The sequence below is a fragment of the Eublepharis macularius genome, chromosome 5, assembly GCF_028583425.1.
Source record: "Eublepharis macularius isolate TG4126 chromosome 5, MPM_Emac_v1.0, whole genome shotgun sequence".
Classification (NCBI taxonomy): Eukaryota; Metazoa; Chordata; class Lepidosauria; order Squamata; family Eublepharidae; genus Eublepharis; species Eublepharis macularius.
In genome coordinates, this window is record NC_072794.1 from 15,975,299 (window position 1) to 16,000,972 (window position 25,674).

At 46.9% G+C, this 25,674-nt stretch overlaps 1 protein-coding gene across 1 annotated transcript in view; it reads right to left on the reverse strand.

The window, feature by feature from the left end:
- The window catches only part of FBN3 (fibrillin 3), a 163,573-nt gene that overhangs the window by 96,551 nt on the left and 41,348 nt on the right, over positions 1 to 25,674 (reverse strand). Inside the window, exons 6-7 of the mRNA XM_054979993.1 lie at positions 4,665 to 4,862; positions 3,264 to 3,389 (exon numbers count right to left, since the gene is read on the reverse strand). Coding sequence (XP_054835968.1) covers positions 3,264 to 3,389; positions 4,665 to 4,862 — 324 coding nt within the window. The remainder of the gene's footprint in view (positions 1 to 3,263; positions 3,390 to 4,664; positions 4,863 to 25,674) is intronic.

Here is a 25,674-nt window from a genome sequence, read left to right on the forward strand (position 1 = left end):
AAGCAGGTAGTCTGTTGTGGAACTGTGGCCCTACAAAACTGCCATAAAGTTACCATGAAGCACACTGCTAGGAAATGCAGGAAGGCACAACATTCTGGGCCCCTCCCACAGGAAACAGAACTGGGGTGGGGGGCAGAGCAGCACGGGAAGCAGCCAGGGGAAAGAGGTGGCAGATCATACTACTTCCTGTATCCAGGTTGGCTTTGCCTTCTTCCACTGCCCCTTCCTCCCCTTCTATAGCTGCTCATCCATATCCAAGGAGCTTGTTTCCCCTATTTCCTCCTCACAGCAACCCTGAGACATGGTGACTAGTCCAAAGTCACCCAGTGAGCTTCATTGCTAAGGGAGAAATTTGAATCTAGTCCTTCCATGTCCTGGTTTGACAACTTAAGCACTACTGTACATTGGCAATCTTTTCCACCAAGCCTGGGAACAGAGGGAGAACTGATTCCTTCTGCTCTGTTCCCCCCCTTGGAATATACCTCTACATTCCACTTCTTTTTAATATTGGTGGAACTTAATATTGGATGAATATTGAATGCATTTCTAAAATCAATTCTGAATTTGGAGCAAGTGCAGATTTCGGTCCCTTCCTTTTATTTGCACCTTTTCTTTCTTCTACATTAACAATGCACTCATGCGCATTGCTAATACTGAAAATGCAATCACATATATGACTCTTTACGTGTGGCATTGCACTAATGCACACATATGCTCTTTTGCATTGTCAACACACTGCAAAACACACAAATGACTCCATGTGTGCATTTTACCAATGCATATGTGTACTCTAGGCCATTGCCTCAAGATTGCACAAAAAAGATCTTCATGCAATCGCTTCAAGGTTGCTCAGTTGCTGTGTTTTATCCACGTGCATCAATAATATGGGGGGAGGGGATAAAACACAGATAACTAAGCAAGGTGGCCAATTACACACAGATTTGAGAAATAAGAAATGAAACTGTGGAGAAATGCTTTTTATTTGTGCGTTTGGAGTGTGCCAAAACCCTTCACCCCCAATTTAAAAAGTGTGTCTTAGCTGAGAACAGGTAGGAGGGAGAAAAGAAAGCCAGATGCTTTCTAAGCCTCACCCAGCCTTGGTTTCTAGTTATGCAGATGTGGCCAGAAGGCTTTCTGCTAGAAGCTTCCCTTCCAGGTGTAGGGTTGGGGGACAGAGACTTGGAGGACTAAAATGCCAGAATCATAGAATCATAGGGTTGGAAGATACCTCTAGGGTAATCTAGTCTAACCCCCTGTACAATGCAAGAAATTCACAACTACCTCTCCCACCCCCCACACAGTGACCCTTGCTCCATGCCCAGAAGATGGCAAAACACTGTCAGGAAGCCAAACTGGCCTGGGGGAAATTGCTACCTGGTTTCTTCCTGGAACCTCTAGAAAAAACTTCTCCGACCTGCACCTTTGACCTGCCCAGAGGGTGGATAAAGGGAAAGAATAAAACCTCATGGCACAGGGAGGAAGCTGTCTTTGGCTGACTTGAGCTGGAAGCTGAAAGAGCTGAAAGATCTGAGAGCTACCCCCTTGCAGGTGGCGGCCATGGACCATATGGAGGCTGGAAGCCTGCACCGTGACAGGGCATCTCAATAAGCTGGAACTTCCTAAGAGAGCTGCCTGAATAGAAGATCTAAGTTAGGCATGTACAGAAAGAGGGGACAAAAGAACCATGGTTTTACCCATTTCTTTTTGAGTTCCCTTGTTTGCTTAGAAGGGTGAGTGTTACGACCCCCTTTCTTTTTCAGTTAGATTTTTCCTTTAACTCTCTTTTTACATCCTCTAGGTAGATTGCTGTCACCAAGAATTATATTCCAAAATAGTTACTTTAAATGTCCCCTTTAATAACGTGCCCAAGCGTCAGGCTCCTTCGTGGGACTATGAGGCCCTGAGGTAAGGAATGGGATATAGGAATAATATATACTCTGGGATGAACAAAAAAAAAAGAAAAGAAACTTATTTTTACAAGAAGTGTATCAGTTTCACAGTAAAACTTAAGCTTGATGGTTTCAAAGATAGTTCACCGTTCTTAAAGTTTCTTTATATAGGCACAGTCACACAGACAAACTTTCTCTCACAGGCGCACACATACTTTGCCTGCTTCAGATAGAATGAATGTTCTCTCACAGCCACACACAGTTCAGGCTTCCACACAGGTTGCCTAACTGAACTAGAATGAGGATCCCCTCAGGTTTCCACACAGGTTGCCTGTTTTGCCTAGACAGAATATTCTCTCTCTGCTCAATAACTAAAAACTGCAGTTCACTCCGCCTACACTCTCAGTCATCAACCAATCGTCTCCCTCACTCATCCCTCTCTTTCACTCCCACTCTTAATCTGTATCACACCAAACATTTAAGGACACACACAATTAAAATCATCACAGTGAGTGTGAACATTTTGTTCCTCTTTTCTTCAATAAATGTCTTTTCAAAAAAATATTCACAAATGCTGGTAGCTGTTCTCTCTACCACTGTTCAACTACTCTACCTGAAACAGATGCCACAGGAAGGGGTGGTCTGTTGGCAAGAGGCTGATCCCCCAGTGGTGCACAGATGCAGTAAACAATCCCTGCGGTAACCAGGTGCTGGGTATCAGGAGACTGGGCACAAGGCAGAGTGGGAAGCCTGCCCAAGGGAGTGAGGAGTCTTGGACCTCCCCTTAGGCAATTCCCTCAAAGGAGAAGTAGTGGCAGTGGGTGCAAAAGAGGAGTGAAAGCCCCTTTAAGGATTGGGGGGACACCACATGTGTGGCATCTGCCAGTCAGAGACTTGGACTGTCACTGATTGCCCTTTGGCACCTCAGAGGGCAAGAAGGGGCAGTGCTCACAGAAACAATGGAGAATTCCCAAAGCATCAGTCCCACTTTGGAAACCACATCCAGGCACTTTGGAACACCAGAATTCGGGGAGAAATTTTGAAGTGTTCCTATCTAAAGCCTCTCTCAAAGTACGGTCGACCTTCTGAAGAGTGGCTGCTCTTAAACTGTGTAACTTCTCTCAGCTTCTGGTTCTGATTTTTGTGGTGGCTCATGGGCTGTTTCCACACGGCTTACCTTGTTCCAGAAAACAGCGAAATCTCACACGAAATCGCGCGAGAAGACGCTGTTATTGTGTGAGAAGACGCGATAACAGCGTCTTCTCATGCGATTTCCCGCGAGATTTTGCTGTTTTCCGGAACAAGGTAAGCCATGTGGAAACGGCCATGATGTCACAAAAACCTGGTATAGTCCCCTCTTCCGCTCTGCCTCACCTTCACATTTGTGGTTCGTCTCACTCTGCTTGTGGCCCGCTGGGCACTTGCACTCATAGGATCCCACGGTGTTGAGGCAGTTCCCTCCTTGGCACAAGCCCGGAATTGCCTGGCATTCGTCCACATCTGTGAGGGGGAAAGTGAAAAAAGACAACTGTCATAAAGTCACAGTGATATATTTGTTCAGAAAATGTCTATGCTGCCTCTCCAGAGAACCTACTTGAGGGAGCTTACAAAGAAAATCATGAAAGAGTGTTAAAAATCATTAAAATTAACAATTTAAAACTCAGCTGTGAAAAACCCAGCTAGAGCATAAAACATTTAGCAGCCTAAAATTAGCTTTGTACAATGAGCTAGAAGCAAACCGTGAAAATAATTGTGAAAGTTAAATGTTAATTAAAAGCTGGGCGAAAAGAAATCTTTTGGCCTGCTTCTTGAGAGAACAGAGAGGTGTCAGGCAGGACTCAAAGGAAAGTCTTCCCACAGGCAAAGATGCCACCACTGAAAAAGATGTCACTGTTATCTCTGCTTTCCACTTGCCTCATTTCTACAAGTGGAGGCACAGAGAACAGGGTTTGTGAAGAAGGTTTTAAATGGTGGGCTTGGCATTTATACAAAGCTGCCATGCCAGGGCAAAGGGCTCCAAGCCTAGCCTTCTCCCTGGTAGTTTGAATTTGTTCCCACAGAAAAAAATGGCCCTCTACTTAGAAAACTAGCATCTCAGGTTGGAGGTTTTGGAAAAGACTATTTCCCCCCCAATAAATTTTATTGAGAATTTTTTAGACCCAAAAGATAAAACTAGCAAAAAAGCATTTATACAAAACTGCCATGCCAGGGCAAAGGGTTCTAAGCCTAGCCTTCTCCCTGGTAGTTTGAATTTGTTCCCACAGAAAAAAATAGCCCTCTACTTAGAAAACTAGCATCTCAGGTTGGAGGTTTTGGAAAAGACTATTTCCCCCCAATAAATTTTATTGAGAATTTTTTAGACCCAAAAGATAAAACTAGCAAAAAAGCATTTTTACAAAACTGCCATGCCAGGGCAAAGGGTTCTAAGCCTAGCCTTCTCCCTGGTAGTTTGAATTTGTTCCCACAGAAAAAAATAGCCCTCTACTTAGAAAACTAGCATCTCAGGTTGGAGGTTTTGGAAAAGACCATTTCCCCCCCCCAATAAATTTTACTGAGAATTTTTTAGAGATAAAAAAAGATAAAACTAGCAAAAAAAAATAGAAAAAGAAAAAAAAGATAAAAATACAAAGCTAAAAAAAAAAGTCCATTCTTGCCCTGAAAATTTAGAGAGCCACTTTCAGCCAAAGGAGCCCATATCTGGGAAACAGATTGGTCAACTCTGAAGGGAAGGTGTTTATGGACATGGAATGAAGCCTGAGAAAGGGTCAACCTTACCTTGACATGCTCCTGTGCGGATATTGGGAATGAAGCCCCGGCGGCATGGGTGGGGTTGGGCAGGGCACATCTCACACGGGTGTCCCCAAGCCCTCCCGATGGTGGCACAGCACATGGTCTTGGTGCAGACGATGCCACTCAATTGGCCCTGGCACATCTGGTTGCTGACCTGGCTGAAGCAGGGCCCAGTGCGGTAATCTAGGACAGGAAGAAGGCCAGGGAGCAAGTTAAAGGAGGCTACAAGCTCCCTCTTCCACAAACATGTCTGTTAAGATTTTAAAATGCAGAATAATAAAAGGAAGCTGGACGAAGAGAGCATGAAAACAGTCGTTTGAAGAGTAGTGGAAGAAGTTTGAAAGAAGCATTGAGTTGTGTCCTACGGATTTGTTCTGCTAATGCTGGTACTTTCTTGTGGTTCAAAGGGTTTGTTGCACCTAGCATGTCATTTGCCGGCTTCTGACAGGCTTTCTCCTGCTGGCTGGGCCTTCCTGCTTGCCTTTGCTTATGGGCTGGCAAGACAGCACTGGGGATGGAAATATTGCGTGATGTATCAATATCACATCCTAGCAAAAACCCGGGGGTGGTGTCAGCCAATGCTATAGAGTTTACAGAGCGTTGGCTGATGTGCAGCTATCAGGTCCAGTTTTTTGCCCTGATATAGGTTTTCCAGGGTTATATCAGGAGACCTTCCTCCCTCTAGCAACCCTGCAAGCTCCATCACTGCTTGGTAGACTAATGACTTGAGGGGTAATGCCAAGAAAAAACACTGTCTGAATCCACTGGATCTTACAGCAATGTGAAGTAACTTCCAGGTTCACCCCAGAAATGACATCATACCATCAAGTGACAGTGCCCCCTATGAGTCCACCCCTCCAGTCTTTTGCCGGGTGCCAGCCTCTGGGTGGCGACCATATCCAGATTAGGGTTCCCTAGTGCCCGTTGGTGGCATGCAAACTCCCAGCAGTTTGCCCCCTTGCCCGCCGATTGCCAGCGACCAGCGGGAGGTTGCAAGCCACCCAGCGATTGCCTGCCACAGGCAGGCATCCCAGGCAAAAGTCTGACACAGGCGCTCACAGAGGGCGCAATGATGATGATTCTGGAAGAGATATTGCTGTGTTGGCCACGGGAGTTCTCTGTGCTTCATGTGGAAGCGATCCCAGGGCTAGTGCGATGACATCACTTCCGGAAGTGACATCATCATGCAGACAACGGGAGTGCATGTGTGAAGAAAAGAAGGAAAAGTAAGTAATGCCTCCCCCCCCACCCCCCAGTGAGCCCAAGAGACCCGGTGACCCTAACCCAGATATGACGTTGACGCATCACATGACATCGCGTTTGCTAGTGGAATGGTTGCATGGAATACAACCCCCTGCTTTCCAGACCATGCTAATGTTTTTCTTGCAATTCACTGGTCCAATCGGTCCATTAAACCTACAGTATGCACCAATGATAGTATTGTTACACAGCTAGATCGGCTCACCAATGATGAACAGTGGCAGTTTCATAACACCTGAAGATAGTTCTTTATAAAAAAATTCTACCAACCAACAGAAACATCGAACTGGGAGACCCCAAGTGTCGCCTGGTCTAATCCCCTGCCCAATGCAGGAAATTCACAGCTACCTCCCCCTCTCACCTCCTCCAGCCACCACCTGGAGGTTGGCAACCTTCGCCCAGAGGAAAACGGGAGAAACCTCCAGGATCCTTGGCCAATATGGCCTGAAGGGAAATTCCCTCCTGACCCCAAAGTGGCGATTGGCATTGCCCTGGGCATGTCAGAAAGGCATGTCAAGATTCTAGCCCCAGCTCATCCCTTCCTGCCCTCTGTAGCGATAAAAAACTTTAAAGATGTTCCCTTATATTACCCTACTGTGTTAAGGATGGTTAATTTTAAGATCTTCCCTAGAGTCACATGTTCTAGTCGACAGTTCATCTTGTTGAGAGAGATTGTATCCAGTTTGCTGGAGTCGCTGTTTGAACATTTCTCTTTTCTATCATTTGGAAACCCAGAATATTACACCCTCCGTCACGCTGAAAAATGGTGCCATGGGAGTGGGAATTCATAGAAACATGGAGCTGGAAGGAACCCCCTTCACAATGCAGGAAATTCATAGCTGCCTCACACACCCTCCCAGTGACCCCTGCTCAACGTCCAGAGGAAGGCAAAAAAAAAACCCTCCTGGATACCTGGCTGATCAGACCTGGAGAAAAATTTCTTCCTGACTGCAAAGTAGCGATCGGCATTACCTTCTCCATGTAAGAAAAGGCCATGAGAGCCTAGCGCCAGCTCGTCCCTCTCTGTCCTCCCTCTCCATGTAGAAAGTCTAACCAACCAACAGAATTACAACAGATCTCAAGATGCTAGGGATCAGGTCCCCTTAAGGTGGTCAGCCCTCTACTGACAATCCGGGGAGCTTTTTGCGGGCTGAGCTTGGGGAGAGGGAGTGTCGCAAACACCATGACATCGCTTTTGGTGGAGCGGCCAGCAGAGACGTTACCACGTCTGCAACACTCCAGGAGTTTCCCTAATCTCTATGGTAAATATCAGAGATTGGGGAAATCGCTACAGCATGGCAGACCCTGGGACTTCTGTCTGCTCAACTGGAAGTAATGTCATGGTGTTTATATCAACGTTCCGCCCCTATTTTCCCCTCCTGCTGCTCTATATTGTGAGGGTATGAGCCGGAGCATAGAGGCAGGAGGTTGTCCACTACAGCAGGCAACTTAGCAAGCCTAGGTTGTCTGGAAGAAAAGGCAACTTCTGGAAGCAAAGTATATGGCATCATCCCATCTCTGCTGAGTGGCTTCCCTTCCCAAACTCCCTAGGCAATGCTCCCAAATCTCCAGGAAATCCCCACACCAGAACTGGCAATTCTGCCTTGGATAGAGATAGAATAACGGTGTGTGCACTTTCTCCACCTGGATGCAGGCAAATGATCAGGTACACATTAAAGAGGATTATTCCCAGACTATCAAGGGGTGTTACAAGCAGGATCATTGTACAATTACCTGTAAGATTGCTTTTTTGTAGTGTTTCACACACATGCACACCGATGGCATTTAGGAGGATATGAAACTTAGAACTGTGGCAAATGCTGCAAACACACCACTCTGTACTAACACTGGACTTTTGGGGAGGAGGAATCTTAATGGTTTGGTTCCACTTCAGAAATAAGATCAAGCCACTTGGCATGCCAAAGTCAGGGAGAGCTTTGGAACTTCCCTTATTTAAGGGAACGAAATCTGAGTCCAGCAGCACCTTAAAGATCAAGAAAATTTTCAAGTGTATCAGCTTTCAAGTGTATCAGCTTCGACTCAAGTGAGTCGAAGTTCACTTCATCAGATACAAATGAGAATGAAGATCTATTAGCATATTCTGGTCAGAAGGTGGGAGGGGTGTTACAAAAAAGGTCCATTTGGAGGCGGGATGCAGTGGCACCCCCCCCCCAACCTTCTGAACTGGATATGAGGGCTATGCATCTTTGTTCTCATTTGTATCTGATGAAGTGGGCTGTGACTCACAAAAACTGATACCTTGGAAAATGTTGGTCTTTAAGGTGCTGTTGGACTTGAATTTTGTTCTGCTACTAAAGACCAACACAGCTAAAGCAGATCTGGGAAAAAGTCCGGAAGAGGGAACCCAAGATGATTAGGGGATTGGAGCATCTTAGAAAAAAGATGACTAAGGGGTGGGGTAGAGGTTTATAAAATCATGCACCGGGTAAAGAGAGTGGACAGAGAGAATTTTTTCTCCCCCTCCCCAAATACTAGAACTTAAGGTCATCCAGTGAAGTTGATGGGCTGTAGATTCAGGACGGACAAAAGGAAATCTTTTCATGATGAGTTATTAAAATGCAGAATTTGCTGCCAGAGGATGTAGTGATGCGGCAGATTTGACAGATTTATGAAGGATGCTTTATGAAGGATTTATGAAGGATGCTTTATGAAGGATGTATCAGTGGCCACTAGCCATGGTGACTAAAGGGAACCTCCATGATCAGGGAAAGTAAACCTCTGAATTACAGTGCCAGGAGGCAATACCGGGGAAGGCCTTGGCCTCTATGCCATGTTGGAGGCCATCCATAGCAACTGGCTGGCCAACGTGTGAGACAGGATGTTGGACTAGGTGGGCCACTGGTCTGATGTATCAGGGTCTGAATTTAATTTAAGGGGTTTATTTAAAATACACCTTGACCTGGATAGTCCAGGTGAGCCTGATGTCGTCAGATCTCAGAAGCTAAGCAGGATCAGCCTTGGTTAGTAATTGGATGGGAGACCTCCAACGAAGACTAGGGTTGCAGAGGCAGGCAATGGCAAACCACTTCTGATAGTCTCTTGCATGAAAACCCCCACCAGGGGTTGCCATAAGTCAGCTATGACTTGTGGGCACCACACACACACACACACTAAAAAAAAAACACCTGAGGGTTAATTTGCACTGAGGACGTCTGACTCCAAAGCAAAATCAGCATTCTAATCCAGTTTGACTAGTTTCTATTTTCTGGTCTGTTAACAATTCTAATGGAGGTTGAGAATTACATGGAAATGTGTCATCTCCTTCTGGAACAATTTTCGGAGAGGCGTCTCAACGACCTCCATTAAAAATTGGAGTGAGGTCAGGAAAAGCAATGCGCTGCAAAATGCACCCTGAAAAAAATCAGTACCCCCCCTTCCCCAATATTGCCTACTTGCACCCTAGCCGTCTACAAATTGGTCCCACGTGCAGCGTGGGTGACCCTGGGTGGGGGAATCGTCGACAGAGATTCTCTCAAAAGACAGAGATGAGATTCTAAGGAAAAAACAAAACACAACCGGCTGCCAGGTTGAAAAGCCGGAGCAGCTGAATGTTTCCTTTATGGTCCTTGTTCTATTTCCACTCAACTCAAACAAGGCCAGCTCTTTTCTCCTGGGGATTTTCAAGTGATGGGAAACAGATTGCAGAACATGACTCGCTCGCATATTTCGTAACCCAGCAAAGACTCTGCAGCTCATTACGGACCACTGACGGACCAAATCTTCATGTGGAACTGTTTAGCCTGTTCCAAGAAAGCGGAATCTTTTCATAATGGAGAACAGTTGCATTTTCCCCATTGCAACGGGCAGTATAATCAAACATGGCAAGGGACGGGGTGGGTGGGTGCGTTCTTTTTGTCAGAGGCACTTTCTTCGTTGGGGGAGAACCAAGGGTTGACATTTGGGGAGCCGACACTACATCCAATGACCAAAGTCGGCTTCAGACAATGTGGAAAAATTTCTGAGCATCAAACAAGTTTTGCAGATGCACCAGACCTTTGGTGCAGGGAACTGGGGTACAATCTTAAGGATTCTGAGCTGCTTTCTCAGGCTGCTCTTCCTAACCTCAACTTGTTGTCTTATGTGAACAGCGGATCTCTGTGCGCAACAAGGAACGATTTCTTTACAAAGCTGTTACGAGTTCCTGGGGCAAAACCCCGATGCAATCAACAACAACAACAAGGCTGATTGCATTCTTTTGAGCCTAACTTACTCTTTAGCCCTCAGGATGAAAAAACTGCAGCTGGCTACTCCTGAAAGCATTATCTGGTCAACTGACACTGTGGCAAACTGCTGTAAAGCTGCCATAAAGCACATTGCTGCCATAAAGCACATGCAGACATGTTGAAAGCTACCAACCTAGGCTTATTGCATCGCTAATTCTTATTCTGATTAGTAATAAAACATATGATTTTCTAGTTGAAATACACACCATGTTGTACAGCAAAATGAAAGGGCTTTGCCACATACATTTGTTGTGTGTTACTGGATAAATTCTATTGTTTCCGTTTATTTAGTATATTTTTATCCCACTCTTCATGGAATTTGTGATTCTCCCCTGCTTCATTTTATGTTCACAACAACACTATGAATAAGCTATGTTGAGAGACAATGTCTAGCTAAAATGCATTCAGGGTTTCTTTTTGGGGGGCAAGCAGGGATTCTAGCCTGGACCTCTCTGGTCAACTAGTAGCATGGAGATCCAAGTTGGAATCCCTGCCCACTAGGGTTGCCTGGTCCCCATAGTTTCTTGGCAAAATCTTTGCACGCGCGCTCCTGGACCTGGTGTGATGATGTCACTTTCAGAAGTGATGCCATCTTGTTAGTTGTGGGAGTGCTTGGGGCCAAAATCAGACCCCCCCATGAAGTGCAGCAGTACTCCCGTGGACAGCACAATGAACTCACTTCAGGAAGTGACTTCACCATGCCCTGCCGGGAGTGCATCCACCGCATGCTTGTCTGGGTTGCCTGCCAGTGGTGGGTGATCGGCGGTTAGCTTGCCAGCTCTCACCGATCACCACTGATTGGTGGGCAGCAGGGTAAACTGCTCGGAGTTTGCCTGCCACTGCCAGTCACCGGGAACCCTACTGCCCACCCTAAAACACACTGGATGACCCCAGGAAATATATTCGTTCTCTCACTGTCTGCTTCCACATTAGGGTTCCCAAGTCCCTATACTCTCCCATGTAGGGTTGCCAGTCCCCTGCTGGAGGTGGGGGATCCCCCACTCCCATCCTCCATCCTCCGCCCCTGCTTACCTGGCTGGCGGGGGAGGCACGGGCCTCAGGGCGCACACCCAAGCTGTGGCATGGCGTGCTCCCATGGGCTGAAATGGGCCCAAAATGGCCAGGATTGGGCCAGAATTGGCCTGGATTGGACCACTGTGGCCCCAATCCTGGCAGTTTTGAGCCAAATTTGGCCCAATTAGGGCCTGAAACAGCCAGGATTGGGCCGCTGCTGGGTGGGGGAGTGTTCCCCTGCATGGCAGTGGCCTGTTCCAGGCCAATTTGAGCCTGATCCTGGCCATTTTGGGCCCATTTTGGGCTAATTCGGGCTAGAAATGGCCAGCATCAGGCCACTGCTGGGCAGGGGAGCATTCCCCGTGTGGTAACGGCCAATTTGGGCCCAATTCAGGCCCCCGGTGGAGCACGGGAGCGCTCCAAGGACAGCCACGGCCTGCGTGATGATGTCACTTCCTGGAAATGACATCATTGCACAGGCCTGAGGTACGCATGCGCAACCAACCCACCAAGAAGGTAGGTGCTGGGGCCCCCACCTGCCTCCGGAAGTACAGGGGTACCTGGCAACCCTGTCCCCATGGGATGGGGGAGAGGAGAACCAGGTATTCACTGGGAGGACAATTTTTGGGTTGGTGGTAGGCCTGCTCTTGCACTTTGTAGGGGTACAATTCAGCACGTTTGGGGCCAAAATTGGCCCCTGTGAAACACAGGAACATTCCCATGGCCAGTGCGATAATGTCACTTCAAAAAGTAATGTCGCCACCACCATCCCTGGGAAAGCTCCTGCTATGCACTCGCTCGGGTTGCCTGCTGATGCCAGGCACTTTGCTACCTCCTACCAATTGATGGGCAATGGAGCAAACCGCAGGGAGATTGCCTGCCACTGACAGGCAGCTGGGAAACCTATTCTACACAAATGGTGCAAAAACATGCCCCCATGTCAGAAGCATCAGTGAGTGGCATGGAAGCGGGCAAGGAGCAGCATTTGCACAACCTGCTCTTGTGACTTTGGCTGCTGGTGCCAGCCCCAGTCCTGCTCCTTCCCCTCCCCTTCCCAGCTAAGCCACAGTGTAAAGCTATGCTGCGGCTCAGCTGGGGAAGTAAAAAGGCTGAAAAGAGAATGCAGAGGAAATTTAGAGCTTATCACTGCCATTTTGACAGCAGGTCTTAGCTCCACCCCCTCCCTTTATTGGCATTATCTCCAAAGAGCCCATTTAAAGAAGGCTTTAAAAATATGGCTCACGGGGCGGGGGTGGGGTGGGGAGATGGACGCCAGAGAAGTTGTGCTTGGACTGGGCATGACATCATGGGTGGATCCTCCCCAATACAGTGGGGCTTCCCGCTGTTCACACAGAGAAGAACCCCTCCTGGAAGCAGCCTCTCTCTCCCACCCCAGACTCCAACTACTGTTCTACACTGGTTCATTATTTCTATTCTGTGACACTTTAGAGTTTTGCTTTGAACCACTTCTAGTCCTACTTCCAAAAGAAATATTTGAAATGAACTAAAATAAATAGATCTTAGGCTTTTTTATGTTCCACGCTGCCTTTGGAAACATATCCTGAAAGGCAGAAGAAAAACCTCATTAATCACATCAAACACACACAGTACAATCCCCCCACCGCGCCCCCACGCCACAGATCTAAAAACATCTTAACTCAACTGGAGGAGAATTAGATTCTGGGCATTTGTGTTTTGCGAAACTGCCACAGAGATGCTGCTTAATTCTGCAGCCACACTGATTTACCTTGAAGTGCACCCTTTTGTTTTCACGGTTCCCTTGTGCAAATCAAACCTGTGAGTCTTTGTTTTCACTTTTCCGTATACCATTCCACCACCACCCTGCCCACGATTACTCACATGATTAATGTTGTGTGTCAATTACACATGGCGGCAGAAAGTGCCATCGAGTCATAGCTGACGTATGGTGACCCCTGCTGGGGTATTCTCAGCAAGAGACGAACAGAGGTGGTTTGCCCTTGTCTTCCTCTGCATAGCAACCCTGGTCTTCCTTGGAACTCTCCCATCCAATTACTAACCAAGGCCAACCTTGCGATCGGGCTTAGCTAGGTTATCCAAGTCAAGTCAAAAGAGTTTATTGTCTATAGCCATAGGCTGTCACAATTCACCAAACATTGACTAATAAACAATTAAATCCCTTATCACAGTTTGTATAGGTTACTAAAATTAATTAAAACAATACAGTATGCCAAACTATCCCAGGGGTCATGAAACAGACTCATTCAGTACCACCTTAGATCTTATCTTTTTGGCTGCGAGTGCAAACTGGGAGACTCTATAGGACACATGATTATCAGTGTCAGATAACAAAAACACAATCTTCTCGATTTCAGAGTCTCTGTTTGTCACTGATAGAATTCTAGCCAAAAATTTAGCTCTGGGTACACTATATAATGGACAATAAAGTAGGTAGTGGGAAAGGTACTCCACTGTAGGTAATCCACAAATGCAGGTGCGATGTTTCATAGGGGTGTGAGAATAACGCCCTGCCAAAAGAGCTGTCTGCTAGGTTATCCAAGTCAGGGCCAGTTGCACATAAATGGCAGGTAATACACAGAAAAAGACCCAGTAGCACATAATATCTTTTACTGAGGCCACATAGGGTTGCCAGGTCCAGGTTGGGAAATTCCTGGAGATTTTGAGGGTGGAGAGGGCGGGGTTTGAAGGGGGTGGGGCCTCAGTGAGGTATAATGCCATAGAGCCATTTTGTCCAGGGGAACTGGAGATCTGTTGTAATTCCAGGAGATCTCTAGCCACCACCTGGAGACTGGCAACCCTACCAAGTATATGACATAAAAACATTGTGCAAACTTTTGAGTTCAACAGAACCCTTTAACAGATAGATGTTACAAAGGTTACATCATGAACGAGCCCTGCACCCAGTTTTCGATGCCTGATCTTAAGAGCCTGTCATGCCAGCCTTTGATACTGAATGCTGGCAGGCTCATTCTTTCATTACTGTAGGTGTTGGATTACAGCACTTACATCCTGGGAAGAAGAAACAAACAGTGGAGGGTCATCTCATTTGAAAAAACAGAGTCCAGCAAGGTCCAAAAGTATATAATGTACACATAGCATTGAAAGCTTGTTACAATGGCATAAAATGCCAGAGGCAAACAAAAACAATAAGAAAAACAGTAAGAAAAAAATATCTCAATTATAATATATATAAAAACAGTAACAAACAGAAAGGAGTAGATGTGTATATTTCCTAGACAGTGCCATATCTAGAAGTAGCACACAGCAGACGCCTGCACCCGCCCGGGCTCGCCGACATCCACACATCATTCAAAACTTTGCTTGAACTCTACAAACTATCCCATATTCCACAGATGAAATTTAGGACATGCTTGTACTACTTCAATTCTTATACCACTAGAGCATTTCCTCCACCCCCATTATCCGTTGCTAAAGGGCCTTTTTTGTCCAATGTGTGCTAAATTTGTTTGCTCCACCATAAGTCACCCTACACTGATTTATAGGCCAAGAGGATGTTTGTGTTTTTGGTTAAACAAAAGCGTGGTCATTCTATAAGCAACCCTTCCGTAATATACCTCCACAGCTGCAGAAAGTGAAAGGCACTTGAGTGTTTATGCACGCACACAAACATGCGCATCTGAGGAAAGAGGCATCCAGTCCCCAGTTTGAGACTTAGAGCCAAGCTACAAGTGACGCCTGACACAGGTTGGACACTTGTCAGCTCCCCTCAAGTTTTGATGGGAAATGTAGGCGTCCTGGTCTTGCAGCTGAAATGGAGAGCCAAGCTGTAAAACCAGGACGCCTACATTTCCCATCAGAACTTGAGGGGAGCTGACAAGGGTCCAACCTGTGTAAGGCGTGACTTGTAGCTTGGCTCTTAGCGTCTAAATATTTAGTGGAGGGAGCTGACTTGGGAACAGTAGCAAAGGGAGAGAGGGAGAGAGAGAATGAGCACATCTACCAGTGTGGTGCCGTGGATAAAGTGGTGGATCCCAGGGAGGATCCCAGTTCAAATTCCTGCTCCGCCACGGAACTTGCTGAGTAAACTCGGGCCAGCGTCCCTCTCAGCTTATCTTGCATCCTAGGCTTGTTAAGAGGATAAAATGTCGAAGCGACAAACATGTACACTGGGGAAGAGTGAGGTAAACCCATACGAGACAGATAAACCAACAGGAAAAGCGGGGCAGTCGTTTATGAAGGACCGACCAGAACGTAAAATTCCAAGTGTTGGCTACATCACAAAGGGAACGTCTCAAGGCTGGCAGAGAGAAAGAGCTTGTGTGAGAGGGAAAATACGGACAAAAATAGCTTTTCATATTGAGGTTCCAAGCAAGTTAAGGGAAAAGAGCCAAAGGCATCTGCAAGGCTGAAGTCTGGAGGCCGAAGAGGGTTGGCCACGGGCCAGGCCACATCTGGGCCTGATTTGAATGGGTCAGATGATTCAAGATTTAATGATGCTCTAATCAAACTTTATTAAGGCTCTGGGATGTGATCCCTCCCCCCCCCCCTCTTTAGTGCCCAATGGGGACTGGGCGCCAGCATCAGGTACGTTGCTGCAGTTCCTGCAGCAAGGGAGTAAGAGAGCCGGCCCACGCAGTGGTAATTCAGAGAGCAACTTTTCTGCCTCCTTGCCCAAGGCCTTGCCCGCTTAGGATTGCCAGGTTCCCCCTTATTAATTTGCAGGTATTGGAGGGTGGGGGAGATGGCACTCACTTTTTTGTGCCTGTGCACCCACAGCGCCCAACAACGACATTGCTTCTGGGTCACTTCCGGGTCACACCCCTTCTAGGTTGCAGTGCCCCGTGATGACATTGCTTCCAGCTTGCATTTTCATTATGTTTTGGGTAGATTTCTAAAGAATTGGCCCTAGTATGACACTGTGACTTTTGGGTTGCACCGGAAGTGATGTCATCAGCCAGGGACATGGGCACATTTGCATCCATTTCCCTAGCTTCTCTGTCAGGTTCCCCCTGGGTAGCCTGCCTCCTCCTGTCAATTGCCAACTATCAGTGGACAGAGGCTGCAATCTCTGGGAGACTGCCCATCATCAGCGGGAACGTAGCATGCCTACATCTTTTTCAAGTATATAACTATGGATTCTTTCAAACTTCCCCCTTCTAGTGCACAAGTCTTTGTGGTCCCCCAGGGTTGACAGGTCCTCTTACCCTCCCTGTGGGGAAGGTGGGACTGGCACTCACCCTTTTTCTTTCCTTGCAGACACAGTCTTGGTGCAGCGTGATGATGTCACTTCTGGAAGTGACACTGTCCGGGTTGCCAGGCCCCCTTAATATCCTGGTGGGAGGCAGGGGATCTGGTGCTTACCTTTCATTTTACCCCGGCATGTTATGTGCACGGCCCCGCACCCGTGTGATGATGTAACTTCTGGTGACGGCACTTCCATGTGACATCATCACACAGGTGCAGGAGCAAGCGTGCGCTTTGCAATGGGCCACTTTGGGCCTCAAAGGTCCCAATTCGGCCCATTTGGGGTCCAAATCGGCCCGCTGCAAACCACATGTACTGCCCCGGGAGTGCGCCCAGGAAGCCCATTCCCGTACCTTCTCCCCCGCCAGCCAGGTGAGTGTTGGTGGGAGGTGGAGGGTGAAAATGGGGGATCCCCCACCTCCACCGGAGGAATGGGATACCTAGACGTCGTCATGCTGCACCGGAAGCACACCTGGGAAGTCTATTCCCCCATCCTTTCCCCCCACCAGCCAGGTTACTGGTGGTGGGGGGCTGAGGGTGGGAGTGGGGAATCCCCCACCCCCATCGGGGGACCTGACAGCCCTAATGCCAGACCATGTTGACCTTGCACCTGGGAAACCCAGATTCGAATCACTGCTCAGCTGTGAAATGTACACCTCATCCACATGTTTCACAGAGAGAAATGCAGCTTTCCTAATGATGGGCACATGAAACGTAGCAAACAATATTATTTTTAAAAGTTCAGTTCTTTAAAAAAAGTTTATTTTTTAAATGTTGCCACTGATCAGCAGCGGTGCTCCTTATTAGGTTTTCATTTCCCTGGATTTCAATGTGAACCACACTTTTGGTCTCTCCTACATTTAATGGGGGTGAAATTCTCAGGCTTTGTGGCCCTTGGCTCTACCTTGATATGGAGGCATGATATGGGAGCACGTCCTTGAGTTTGTTTCTTTTCAGATTTATTTATACTTTTGTCAGGAGCTTCAGTTTTATGCTTTTGGCAGTCATTTTTGTAGATCTGTTTCTTCTACGCACACCCATTGTGTGATTTTTAGATGGACAATGCAGCATTTAGGCAACCGATGCTATTTTTATATATACTATATGCATAATGCTGACATATTAACCCTGGAAAAACGTGCATGTTTTATTGAAAAAGAAAATATTGAAAATATTAAAATATTGAAAAATAAAACATGCATACTTAAACAGAAAACATTGCAAAGCGAAAGACTTGCGAGTTTAAGGCATGCAACAGAAATGCAAAATCAAATGGGATTTTTCATTTAAAACAGCAGGGTTGAGCAATTCAGAATCAACTCTATTGACAAATCATTATATTTGGCCAAATTTATTGACCTTCTAGGACAGAAAAATCTAGAACTAAGAGGTGACACTGAGCTTCTTGACGGAAACCAGGAAGCATCAATTTGCATCAGAAATGGAATGAACTCTGGCAAGAAAAAAAATCACAAGCACTGATAGGAAGTGCAATCCTTAGAAATTGGTTACTCCAGTCTGAGCCCCTTTAAATCAATGGTCTTAGACTGGAGTAACTCTTCTTAGGATTGCACTGTAAGTCTTCCTGTTGAATTTGATTGGGGAAGGAGATTTGGATTTTATATTTTTGTAACTTATTTTTTGCAACCCTTCCGATTATGAATAAAAGGGGTCTTTAGAGAAACAGGGAAGGAAACAGTCAATTGTCACACTTTATCCTATATCCTTCGTTAAGATTCTTCATTTTTAGGAGATACTAGCCTTTAAAAAGTGGGAGGAAATATTCAAATTTCAAATATTCAACCACATTTCAGATTTTGGTCACATTTTGACTCCTGTTCCCAGAACCCGAAATTATTGGAAAAAATTAGATGTAAATGTGGTGGTGGTACAGAAGCCATTAGGAAATACCCCAGCATACCTGAGGGACTGCCTCTCCTTGGAGCACTAAGATCAGCAAATAAGAAGTTACTGGTGGTCCCTGGCCCCAGGGAGGCTTGGTTGGCCTCAACCGAGGCCACGGCCTTTTCAGTCCTGGCCCCAACCTGGTGGAATGCTGTCAGAGAACTCCTGAGCATGCCAAGATTTTATATCTTTTCGGCAGGCCTGTAAGACAGAGATGTTCCACCAGGCATACGATTGAGGCCAGTCTTTGGTTGTCTTGGGAACTTCCCTACCGGTTTCCCACCAGGGGGGCTATGAAATCATCTGCCCCCCTATAAGCGCAGTCACTGGCATGTTATTAACTGTGGCCCCTTCCCTCCCCTCTTTTGTTTTACATTATGATTGGGGAAATTGGAAGTGGCTGCCATCTGAGATGCTGACTGCACATGTTTTGGGGGTTTTGGATTTTTAAAATGTATTAAAATGTTTTAATGTGTATTAAAACATGTTTTAATGTGTATTAATGTGTATTAAGCATTTTATTGTACGCTGCCCTCAGCTCGCTGATGGGGAGGGTGGGCTAAAAATCGAATTTATAAATAATAATAATAAATAAACCTTTCTCCCTAAAGTGCATACCTGGGGGTTGGCGTGCTCAGTATATTTGAAATCCTATACAATTTTGTGCTAGCTTTACTGTAGTTTTTTTCACTCCTCCTGATATTCTTTGGGGGCTCTAACCTCCCAAATCTGCCTCAAAATTTCACAGTATGTAAACCTCTTGAAAAGAGTTGCATGAAATTCCACCCCATTCCCCCACAATGGCCTGCTGATGTCTTTGAAATTGCCAAAGCCTAGAGAACTTTTAAGAATGAAAGTGCAGGAATGTATATGAACCTACAATATTGCCTTCTACTGAGCCAGATTACTGCCCCACTTGCACCTCAGTATTGGCTCCTCTGATTGGAGGATGCTGTCCCAGGTCTCAAGTAGAGAAAGGCTTTTCCCAGCCCCCGAGATCTTTTCACAAGAGATGCTAAGAACTGAACCTGGGACCTCCCGCATGCAAAACAGGGCCTGTCCAATCTAACAACTAGATGACAGCTCTCTTTGATGTGAATATAAGATGAGCCCTGCTGAATCAAACCAGTGGTCCATTTAGTCCAAAATCCTGTTTTACACAGTGGACAACCACTGGAAGGCCAAAGGGCACAGAGACTAAAGTTTTACCTTGCTGTTTCCCCTTAGCACTGGGTTTCAGAGGTGTACTCCCTCTGAATATGGAGGCCTGTAAATGTCTCCAGCATCTAGTGTTCAGAGGTATGCTGCCATGGAACATGGAGGGTCCATTAATCTCTCGTGGCTAACAGCCATTGACAGACCTCTCCTCCTCTATAAATTTGTCCAATCCCCTTCAAAAGCCATTCCAGCAGCATTACCGAATCTTCGGACAGTAGGTCCCATAACCTGCTCATGAGAAAAAGACTTTCTTTCACTATGTCTGCTGCCCATCAACTTCATTGGGTACCTCAGAGTTCTAGTATTTTGGCGGAAGTTGTAACATTTCTTTCTCCATTGTTTTAAAACTCCTCATAGTTCCCTTCAGCCATCTTTTTTTCCTCAATCTGAAAAGCTCCAACCCCTTGAAACACTTTGGGTTGCCCTTTGGGGCATGGCAGGATTCGCACTTGTGATGGCCCCGCCCCTCTTTGCTGGCTTGCCTGAAGCTCAGTCTGTTCCTCTCTAGTTGCCATTTGGCCTGCTTTCCCCTCAACAAACAAGCCCCCCCCCCCAGTCCTCAGGAATTCCTTCCCTTTCCTAAAACAAACATGTTCCTAAAAGTTGTGTTCCCCTCAGTTTGGATTCTCTCTCACACAACAGGCGAGGTTTTCTCTCAAAACAGAGCCGTGGAATGGGACTGGCAGCTGCCCCGGCAGGCTGAAAGGAGGTCAGTGGGACACAGGTTGTAGGAGGTCCAGCCAAGGCCTGTCACACAGCAATGAGGAGCACAAAATCCAGCCAGCCTCCCTCCCTGCTGGGCTCCCTTCGCCGGGATGCTTTTGCTGGCCAGAGCAAAGCAAACTCTCCCCTCTCTCCCTGGGCAGGAGAGCCTCACTACATCAGGCCAAAAACGTTCCACTCGCTTGCATCTCACAGATAGTTTGATCCTGCTAACCCTGAGCTGCTTTGCAACCATGTTCTCTGGGGGTTGCTGCACTTCGGTACTTGAGTAGCCCAAGAGGGCAAGGGAGAGAAAACTCTTCTAATTTAACTGGAATAATGAGAGAGAAGTTCTTCCCTCTGCCAATGTTTGTGCACAATGCTATCCTTGGCAAACCTACACCTTTCAAAGACCATTGACTTAAATGGACTTAGAAGGGTATAACTCTCTTTAGGAGAGCACTGTAAAGTGCTGCAGATTGGCATAGGTTCAGGTGGGTAGCCATGTTGGTCTGCAGTAGAAGAGCAAGATTCGGGTCCAATAGCACCTTAAAGACTGACTAGATTTCCAGGGTATGAGCTTTTGAGAGTCAGAGATCTCTTGAAAGCTCATATCCTGGAAATCTAGCTTATCTTTAAGGTGCTACTGGACCTGAACCTTGCTCTCAGATGGGCAGAGTTGCAGCTCCCTCAAAGTACTGCTAAACACCACAAGTGGAACTTGTGAAACTCACTGCCACAAGATGTGGCGATGATCAGTAGCTTAGAGCCGAACTAAATGTGATGAGTTACTAGAGTTCAACACGTGTCTGCTTACCTCAAGGTTTGATGGGAAGTGTAGGAAGTGTAGGTGTCCTTGCAGCTTTAAGTTTAACGTTTACAGGAGCCGAGCGAAGAGGTCAGCAGACAGGGCACCCGGAGCGTCGATACATCTCCCCCCCACTCACCTGGCCCCCGCCCGAAGCCGCGTGGCCCAGAGCTACATAGTCCAGCTTCGCTTTGCCTGCTCGCCCAGAGCATCGCTTCATCTCCCCCCCCTCCACTCACCCGGCTCCCGCAGAGCGACACCAGGCTATGCAGCTCCTGTCCGCATGGCATGGCTTTGGGTGGGGGCCGGGCAAGTGGGGGAGGGGAATGCAGCAATGCTCTGGGCGAGCAGGGGGAAAGGCAGAGCGATGATGGGCTATGCTGCTCTGGACTGCGCGGCTTCGGGAAGGGGCTGGGGGAGCAGAGGGGAGATGCAGCGATGCTCCGGGCACTTGTCCCGATGCAGACTCACGCTGGCAGCAGGCAAGGGATAAATCCCAAGTCGTCCGAGCAGGGCAGCACCCAGTTCCAAGGTTCAGGCACCAATTGGGCACACTCACAGCTTCAAGTCCAAAGGAGGATTCCAGAAACACATCCACAGGAATGGGCCAAGGTCAGGGACAAGGGAATCAGTTCCAAACACAGCAGCAAGGTCAGTAGTAAGCAGACTCGTTGCTTCCACGCAGCCACTCCCTCTTTGGCTGCTTTTAACCCTCACAGTGCTCAGCTGCCTGTGCTACAGCAAGCACCTGCCGGCTGTCTCAGTCCTGCTCCTGCGAGCACTTATCATCACTAATGATGCTGGGCCGGTGCTGTGCCTGGCACTGCACCTTCTGGCTTGGAGGGCTCTTTTAGCCCTCCTCTGGCAGCGCTCCCGAGGCTCTGGTGATGAAGGGGAAGAGCTGGCCTGCACCTGGCTTTCTGTTGCCAGCCCAGGGCTGGGAAGCTGAGGAACCGATGTGCTGGGACCTGGCTGTGGATCAATATCTGAGCCTTCAGGGCCTGCCTCCTCCTGCAGTGCCTCTGCCACTGGCTGTGGATCTGGGTCAGGTTCACCAGCTGCCTCTTCCTCAGAAGAGTCCTCTGAGTCTCTCTGCTCCGCTGGACCAGGTTGGTCCATGACAGCACCCTGTCTGCTGACCTCTTCGCTCGGCCCCTGCCTGAAACTGCACTAGCAGCTAGCAGCGGCCAGGTGTCCTGTTTGCTGTGCAGGGAAGGGGGGGCAGGAGAGGGGAACTGAACTCCCCCACACACCCAGCGGAGGGGAAGGGGGCGCCCAGCAAGAGCCCCATACCTGCACTTCCCTTCCTGCCGCTCTGTAAATGTTAAGTTTAAAGCTGCAAGGACGCCTACACTTCCTACACTTCCCATCAAACCTTGAGGTAAGCAGACACGTGTTGAACTCTAGTAATTTGTCACGTTTAGTTTGGCTCTTAGATTTAAAAGAGGGCTGGACAGATTAATGGAGGAGAGGTTTATCATGCTCTCAAATGGGCATAGCTGCAGCTCCCTCACAAAAGGAAGTACTGCTAAACTACAAGTGGAACTTACTGCCACAAGATGTAGAGATGATCAGTAGCTTAGATAGATTTAAAAGGGACTAGACAGATTTATGGAAGAGAGGGTTTATCATTGGCTAGTAGTCATGATGGCAGAGTGTGATCTTTGAGTCCAAAGGCAGAAGGCCTCCCTGCCTCATGAGTGGGGCTGGGTATGCTGTCCTCCATTGGAAACAGGATGCTGGATCCTTGGTCTGAGGCTGCTCTTAGGAAGCCTGAGAGCTAAACTACATGAGATGAATTACATGAGGACGCTCAGATTCTACTCGTTCCAAGCAACCCTCTTCTAGCTGAGTCCACTCCATCACAACAATTACTTTTATCTCAAAAGTCTTCAAGAACCGCCAAAAAAGAAGGTGCTCCCAGAATCTCCCCCCTATTTTTGTAGTAACAAAAAAAGTTTTGTTGTGTTTTTTAAAATGCCATGGAGCACAACAAAGTTCTTACACATGGCCAGGTCTCTCAGGTTTCACCTTCATGCCCAGGCTATTTGTGTCAGGAAACTGTAAAACTGAGACCGGAAAAAGAGCGTGATGCGTCTCGTTTGCTTATTTCCTCTGCATATTTTTTCAAGTCCTTGGAATGTCTGGCCCCGTAAGGGACCTGAGCCAGATTTTCTCCTTTTTTGAATGCCCCCAAACCCAGGAATGTAATGCTGTTGGCGACGAGGAGAAGGAAATGAAGGGGAAGGAGAGAATGGCTTCAGCGATCTCGCCCAGGCAGGAGGACACCTGCCAGAGACCCCAAATTTAAGACATAGATCCAGAGGAGTTAGCCGTGTTAGTCTGTATAAGCTAGCCCCTCAAACCTGAGGGTGCGCGCGCGCCAGCCCCGTCCCACTTCCTTGCTGTCTCTACGTGATTCCAGTGCGGGCGCTGGATCATGTCACGTCTATATCTCTGACATGCCTACTGCTTGTGAGTATGCCCTTTGTCATCGTGGGGTTCCTGCTCAGGTCTCTAATTTTCATACTCTGTATTTCTTAGATCTTGTATGTAACCTTGGATGTGTGTGTAATTTCAGGCATACATCACACTATCAGAAAATACACTTATTGATTGAACATCTGTAGTCTGCCTCTTTGTCACGGGGATTTCTGAAAATGGACCTTGGTATAGCTGGCTAGATCCGCGCTGTTTTAGTTCTGGACTGCTAAGCTAACTCCCCATCCTATTAATAGAGCAGTTCCAGTAACAGATTAATAGTGACGCCTGGTGTGGGCTTTCGGGGACCACAGTTCTCTTTGTCAGATGCAGCTGGCAGGGAGAGCTGTGGTCATCGAAGGCTTATACTACATAGGAATTGGATACCTTCACTGCTACAAACTGACTGCACACCAAAAGGAAATGTTTACATTTCCAAGCAAAGGAATGTTTTGATAGCCTCCATGCTAATTGCATTCTGCCTTCTTGTGATTTATGCCCCCTCCCCTTTTTTCTCTCTCTTTCCCCCTCCTCTTCTGTATCTGCCCAGTTTTGATCAGGCATCTGACGAAGAGAACTTGATTCTCGAAAGCTTATGCTATAATAAAATTGGTTAGTCTTAAAGGTGCTACTGGACTCTTTTTGATCAAATTTAAGACAGTTTTAGTCCTGGAACCCATTCTCAAAGCTGAGGCTTTGCTTAGGAAAATGTAGGGATGAGTGGATTTCCCTCGTTCTGTTAATTTAATGTTCTGTGGCATTGCTCAGTGCTGCTTTCCAATATTCCAGAATCCTTGTTTAGAATTTCAAAAATTAATGCCAGAACTGGTGCACATGCGGTTTGAGGCAGCTCCCAAGACTTCAGTTTATTTGGTCACACCCCAAATTAAAAATACACCTATATGCATGTTCTGAAATTAGTAGCTCATGATAATCTTACTTGCTATTTTGCAAATAAATGATACCTGTTTCAGCTTTGCTCCAGATTTTTACTTGGGATTTAATTTCCACATCCTGATCTTATTACATTGCTTATCAGATGTCTCATCCTATTGACTTACACTGTGAAATTTGCCTTGAATCTCAGTGAGAAAGGTGGACTTAAAAACAAGGTAAATAAATAAAATAAATAAATTAGTATACTCTGTGCAAAAGCGATGATAATATGATTGCCTCAAGAAACATTTGTTCAGTAACACGCCTTAAAAGGACAACCCACTCACAGAACGCTAGTGGATTTCCCCCAGGAATTCAGAGATCTCCGATTGCAAAACAGTTGTGGGCCATTTGGCTTCTGTTTTTTCAGTGTCTTTTCTGGGAATGCATTTTCCACAGACACAAAAAAGGCACAAAGAAACCTTGGAAGCCAAACGGCCCACAAATGTTTTGCAAATGGAGAGGTTGTCAGCGTTCTGTAAGCGGGCCATCCCTTTAAGGGCGTGTGAAAACGGCCTAAGTCTAATCGATTTCATCACATCCCATTCTTCTTTAAACCAGCCAGTCCAATTTGGAACGTATTTAGTTTTCCAATGGCTGGTCAGTACCAGCCATACAATGGTTAACACACTTCTTGAGCTAACAGTTTACCATTTTAACATAATTTAAGTGAAGAGACTCAGGCACTTAAGGCAAAATTATTCCCAGAAATTCAAACATCGTGGCTACCACCATTACCCCCCCCAAAAAAATCTGGGCACATTTGTATACCTACCACATATGATAAATAGCATCTCTCTCTTTAGAACAATGCCAACACGCACCACAAGAATTGGGGTGATTTTTAAAAATTATCTTCGTGGTGATAAAGGCCACTGATGAACCATTTTAAAACAATTTTCTCTTAATTGTAGAGAAACTGAAGGGGAGGGAGGGTCAGCAGCGACACTAGCTGTCCAGTTTGGAACAACAGTTCCCAGGTCTCAGTGCTGTGAACAGGCTTAGAAGCCATATGTCATTTTAGTGTGCCAAGCAATGGGACAGGGTTGCCAGCTCATGGCTAGCATCCAGCAGGAGATGGAGGAGGTAGACTTGCTAGGTACTTGCTTACAGTGGGCAAACTGCCTGTTGCCTGCTGATCCTCCGTTGATCAGCAGGCAGAAGTAGGATGAACAAAGAGCGGGTACGCAGTCCTTGTCCCCACATGATGATGTCACTTCTG